This window comes from Etheostoma spectabile, chromosome 13 (genome assembly GCF_008692095.1).
Source record: "Etheostoma spectabile isolate EspeVRDwgs_2016 chromosome 13, UIUC_Espe_1.0, whole genome shotgun sequence".
In the NCBI taxonomy this organism is placed as follows: Eukaryota; Metazoa; Chordata; class Actinopteri; order Perciformes; family Percidae; genus Etheostoma; species Etheostoma spectabile.
Window position 1 is genome coordinate 7156627 of NC_045745.1, and position 5020 is coordinate 7161646.

At 41.9% G+C, this 5020-nt stretch overlaps 1 protein-coding gene across 3 annotated transcripts in view; it reads left to right on the forward strand.

Annotated features, from left to right (window-relative positions):
- Positions 1–5020, forward strand: part of uvrag (UV radiation resistance associated gene) — a 94416-nt gene that overhangs the window by 79873 nt on the left and 9523 nt on the right. For all 3 annotated transcript variants that reach the window (XR_004334611.1, XM_032533297.1, XM_032533298.1), the window contains one exon: positions 3004–3095. Coding sequence is in view for 2 of the 3 variants with exons in the window: in XM_032533297.1 (XP_032389188.1) it covers positions 3004–3095 (92 nt within the window). In the remaining variant the exon portion in view is untranslated. The remainder of the gene's footprint in view (positions 1–3003; positions 3096–5020) is intronic.

Below are 5020 nucleotides of genomic sequence, written 5' to 3' on the forward strand. Positions count from 1 at the left end.
TAAACTGCGTGTAAAGTACACACATCGTGCCACATATCGGTTGCAACACACTCCCGAAGACCAGTTTGGGTTCACAGACCAGAATCTAAACCTCCCCGCTCAGCTGTTTGTTTCCATCCTACAGTCAAAACCTTCATGGTGCCGACAACTGGAAATGACACCCAGCTTCATGTCACTAAGCTGCCCCGTACATTTCTTCTTCTTTTACAACATTCTCTGTTCTCTTTCCCCCCCAGATGACACAGCTGGGTCACTAATGTGTTTCTGCTTGTCTCAAGTGAGCAGAGAAGAAGGGAGGGGGTTGATGTTTGCATATTTGACAGCCTGCGTCCAGAATATATGCCTTCCCAGGACAAAGGCCATGAGTAACACACATATATACACATACAGTGCACCCTGAGGAGAAACTTAATGCAGCTTCCACCAGTGAGGGCCAGACCACTTTATGAATATTGGTTGAGTCTGGCTGGCTGAACACTGGGTCAGCTGTAGGGCCGCAGTATTCAGTCTTCCAAACTGTCTGAATGTGTTTAACACATCTCATGACAAAGACGGTGTAAACCAGCAGTCACCCAGTGCTGTTGGCTCTGCACTGCTGCCAACCAGACACTTAGCTCAAGTGTCGTTGGTACCCACTGGCAGAGATTTGGCAGAAGCCTGAGTGAACATGCCTGCTGGTAGAGTTTTGAATTCTTCTGTGTTGGCTTGTCAAGGGCATATATTTAGAAGAATCTTAGACCAGCCAGTAACATCCTCCTTTTTTTTTTCATTTCCCCAGAGCAAGCCCCATAGTAATACAAGCCAGTGATGTCACCAGTCACTCTCCTGTCTTCACCCATATCCAGTTTCTGTATGCTGCACGCTTGGCAAGATCTCTTCACATGAAGAAAGCAGGAGGCACACATACAAATGCAAAATAATGCTCTCTCTCTCTCTCTCTCTCTCTCTCTCTCTCTCTCTCTCTCTCTCTCCCCCTCCCTCCCCCTCCCACACACTCTGACTCTGCCAATGATTTGACATAGCTCCTGTCAGACTTGCAGTGTAGATATTACACACACTTCGGATTTCAAGCCAAGTAATGGAATTTATAGATAGCATTTTGTTACGCCTTCTGACTGAGAATCAAAGAAAGCACACAGTATATCCAACAAACGCTGTTTACCTTCAGCTGAAGCCATAATATTTATTCTTTGCTCATATCTGATTCACGATTTCTGATTCATACCTTCTAGACCGTAACCTTGAGATTTCCATGAGATTGGGATTTTCCTTTTTTTAGCATCTGGCCACAAAACAAGCAAGCCCCCCTTCCTCATGTTGCTATGCTCTTTCTGTTTCTAAACTGGTGGTGTTATTGATCTTGGCCTACTGCTTTAAACCCAATTCCGTTCAGCTGGTCCTGTGGACAGCGCAGCGTCGTCATTTGGTCAGACGCTGAGGTTTACACTGAGCCATGAATGGATCTCTATGTTGTTCTCATAGGTTTTGGACCGTTCCATCACAATCGGTGTTTCCCTCCCTCAATCTGAGCTTCTTTTGATAAAGTCCTCCATTGATACTGTCATGACTGTTATTTCTATGCCCGGGGGGGGGGCATAGAAATAACAGACACAGACACAGACCAATGAGGCCACACACACACACACACACACACACACACACACACACACACACACACACACACACACACACACACGTGCAAACAAACTGGAACATTGATACAGACATTTGAACATCATGGCACATGTCATGCACATGCCGTACCATTCATACCATACAGTTTACACATTATCCTGACAGCTGTTCAGACAGAAGGGGTTTTGGCCATTTTATGTTAAGGAGAAATTTGACACACATGCACATGTGGCCTGTGTGTGTACTTCTTCTATGCCACTCATCTCGTTAGTCAGGCTTTACAAGAGCCACTATGTACTACAGCAGGGTTCTGAAGGAATTATGGTACAGAAATGACCACAAGAAAACGTAATGGGTTTTAAGGGCTGCTGATACCCTGAAAACCATTTGTCTCCTCCTTAACTTAACTGCTGTTAACTGGAAATGTGACCGTTGCCCTCTGGGGCTCAGAGACTTATTCCTCTGTAATTCCTTTATTATTATGCCACTCATTCATTATGTGCTTATATATGATGAAGCATTTATTCTGGGTGAGTGATGTCTTAGAGTCATGTGCACTGCATCTCTTCACCAGAAGAGTGTGAGTGTGAGTGTGTGTGTGTGTGTGTGTGTGTGTGTGTGTGTGTGTGTGTGTGTGTGTGTGTGTGTGTGTGTGTGTGTAAAAAGCAGAGTGGTTGCCGTGGCATCCAAGTGGAAACACAACAAATGTCAGCTGGTGCAGGCAGTGTGTGTGACAGAGGGGCCTCAGAGATATACACTGGACGTGCGGCATGATGCTCCTCTGCTGTTGGGTAATATAGGTTAAATAAACCCTCCGGGACAAGAGTTGGCTCGCTGTGACATCGCTCACCTGTTAGAGGAGATATTTCTGGCACCAGAGCTGGAGTTTTTAATGTGTCGTTGTTGATTTTTTCCCCCAAAATGTAAAAGTTGGTCCATTGAAGAGAGAGGGCGAGATCATGGAAGAATGTAACAGGGTTTTTAACGCACTCTCTTTGCCCCATTTCAACCAGATGTTTAACAGAGTTGTTTTTTTTCTTTGCCACCCGGATCTTATCCTGTCTTTCAACACACCTTACATATTAGCGCACATGCCTGTTATCAGGGAAGGATGCCCATTGTGTGTCCAGATGAGTAATGGTCTGATGGGGAGAGTAGAAATGTGTCATGGTAAAAGAATGTAGACTTAAGACCTGTAGGTGGTATTTCTTTTTTCTCTGAACAACATGGAGACTGTGCATACGTGTCTAAGTGATTTGCTGTAGTGCTATCCTGCCACACACCATATGTTGGGTTTTAGGATGTACCATGTGGTAGGTTGTTTGAGGTTATGGTTAATGATACGGTATATGTTCCCTTTTCTTGCAGCTGAGATATCAACATGGCTTGACCACCCCAGACCTGCAGCAGACATTACCCAACCTAAAGAACTTTCTGGAGCATGGTCTGCTGGTCCGATGGTAAGCCACTTTACACCTCAAATATTTCTTCCAAGGTCACTGAAGCCAGGAGATGTGATAAATGTGACATATCTGGTTTTACAGGGGATGTGCTTCTATCCAACACAAGGCTGAATCACTCTTTGGAATAATCAGAATAGTTAAATTTTTTTCACCAATTGACCACTTTTATAAAAAATAAAAAAAATGTATTTGATCATATCCACACTACCTCAATTTAAACAGAAGATATTCCTTCTGTGGTCTAATCACCCGCCACTTGAACAGACAATATATAATAACATCACACCATAATACCTACCCACGACATTCAAAATCAGGCAAACTGAAAGACAAAAATAGGTAGCTTGTTAATAATGTATTTATTCATAATACTTTGTAATATTAATCTGAATCTGCGAAGTAAGCTATGAAATAAATAGTGAAGTGAAACATAAAATAGGCCAACTTAAATTGTAGGAGAAATATAAAGTTAAATACTCAAAATTAAAATACTGAATCCAAATCAGACTGCGCGGACCTCAACTGTATAATAATAATTTTGGTTCATTATAAAACTGGCAGGCCTAACTTGATTGTTGGATAATTATTAGGAATCACTGGCTTAGTCCTGGGAATGACAACTGTGTGAATTTTCTTTTTGTATCAAGCAGAAAAAAAAGTTGTAGCATGACGTGTTTGAGTTAGTTTGTCTGACTGGACATTGCACATTCTACAGTCTGACAATTGAGCATGCGCACAATACAATGTCAATGCTGAAACAATATATAGTGTGGCGCTAATTTGAAAGCACTTTCAGACCAGTCCTGTTTGGAATCTTTCCTCAGATACTGTTAGTATCTTGAGAAAGGACTCTACATCTTGAAGCCTTTTTTTCTCGTAAACGGAGACATGAAAGCATATCATAAATCCCACATTTATCTTCCTTGCCTATCAGTCACAAAACTTTGCTGTCAGATTCTTGGAAGAATCGTTTTCTTGGGCTGTTTATCATCAGACCATCAACTCCTGGTAGCTTGACAGAGGATTCTGTCCCCAGTCAGTAAAGGTGTTGGGAGATGCATTTAACTCCATTCAAGTTTACACAAGCTGTTGGGAATTCCTATATTTTAAACTGTGATTAACTCACTCCAGGCACACTATCAACAGAGGAAACTCACTAGCATAGAAACTTTACGGCTACAAACAAACATTTTGTCATAAATAAATATTGTTGAATCATCATCACGAGTACAACCTAATACAACCGATTAATGGAAAATCATTTGTAAAAATACTAAAGAGTCCTTGACAGGTTCTTTGAGGTATCCCACAACTTGTAGTTTACACTTGAAAATTAATTTCTTTGCTCTATTTGTTACTCTACGGGAATTGTAAAATGTACTAAGACCATCTACTACAACTGCAATGTCTTTAAGATTGTTCATAAACAGTACATGTCTAGCAGATGTGGGTTTTCAAAGTAAGAACTGTTCTGACAAAAGTTTGGTCTGACAGCGCAGTATTCTCAAACATCGTATGGTTGTATTAAGAAATAATGCTATATACGTCACCTTTGTAATGATGTAGCACCTCTGCAAATCATCAGTACCTCCACATGAAAAAAAAGCAGTTCTTGATGAGATTTGCAGCAGCCACTTTGTCCCGGTGATATGGAATGCTTAGATCTCTGCTTCTTTCTGTCTACAGGCTAATGGCCTGTAAGTAACCCTTCACTAAATCCTGAGAGTTGGTCTGTGTTGGACTTGAGCTCCACTGCCCTATAAAAGAGAAAACTGCCTTTGATCTCCACTCCTCTCCCAGGGTCAGCAAAGGGGAAAATGTGTATTACACACGTTAATTGAATAATCTTTTGTTTTGAAAGGAAAGAAGCCATGAAAAGCCCAAGTTCTCAAATCAACTCCCAACCACTGCCCCCCCCCCCC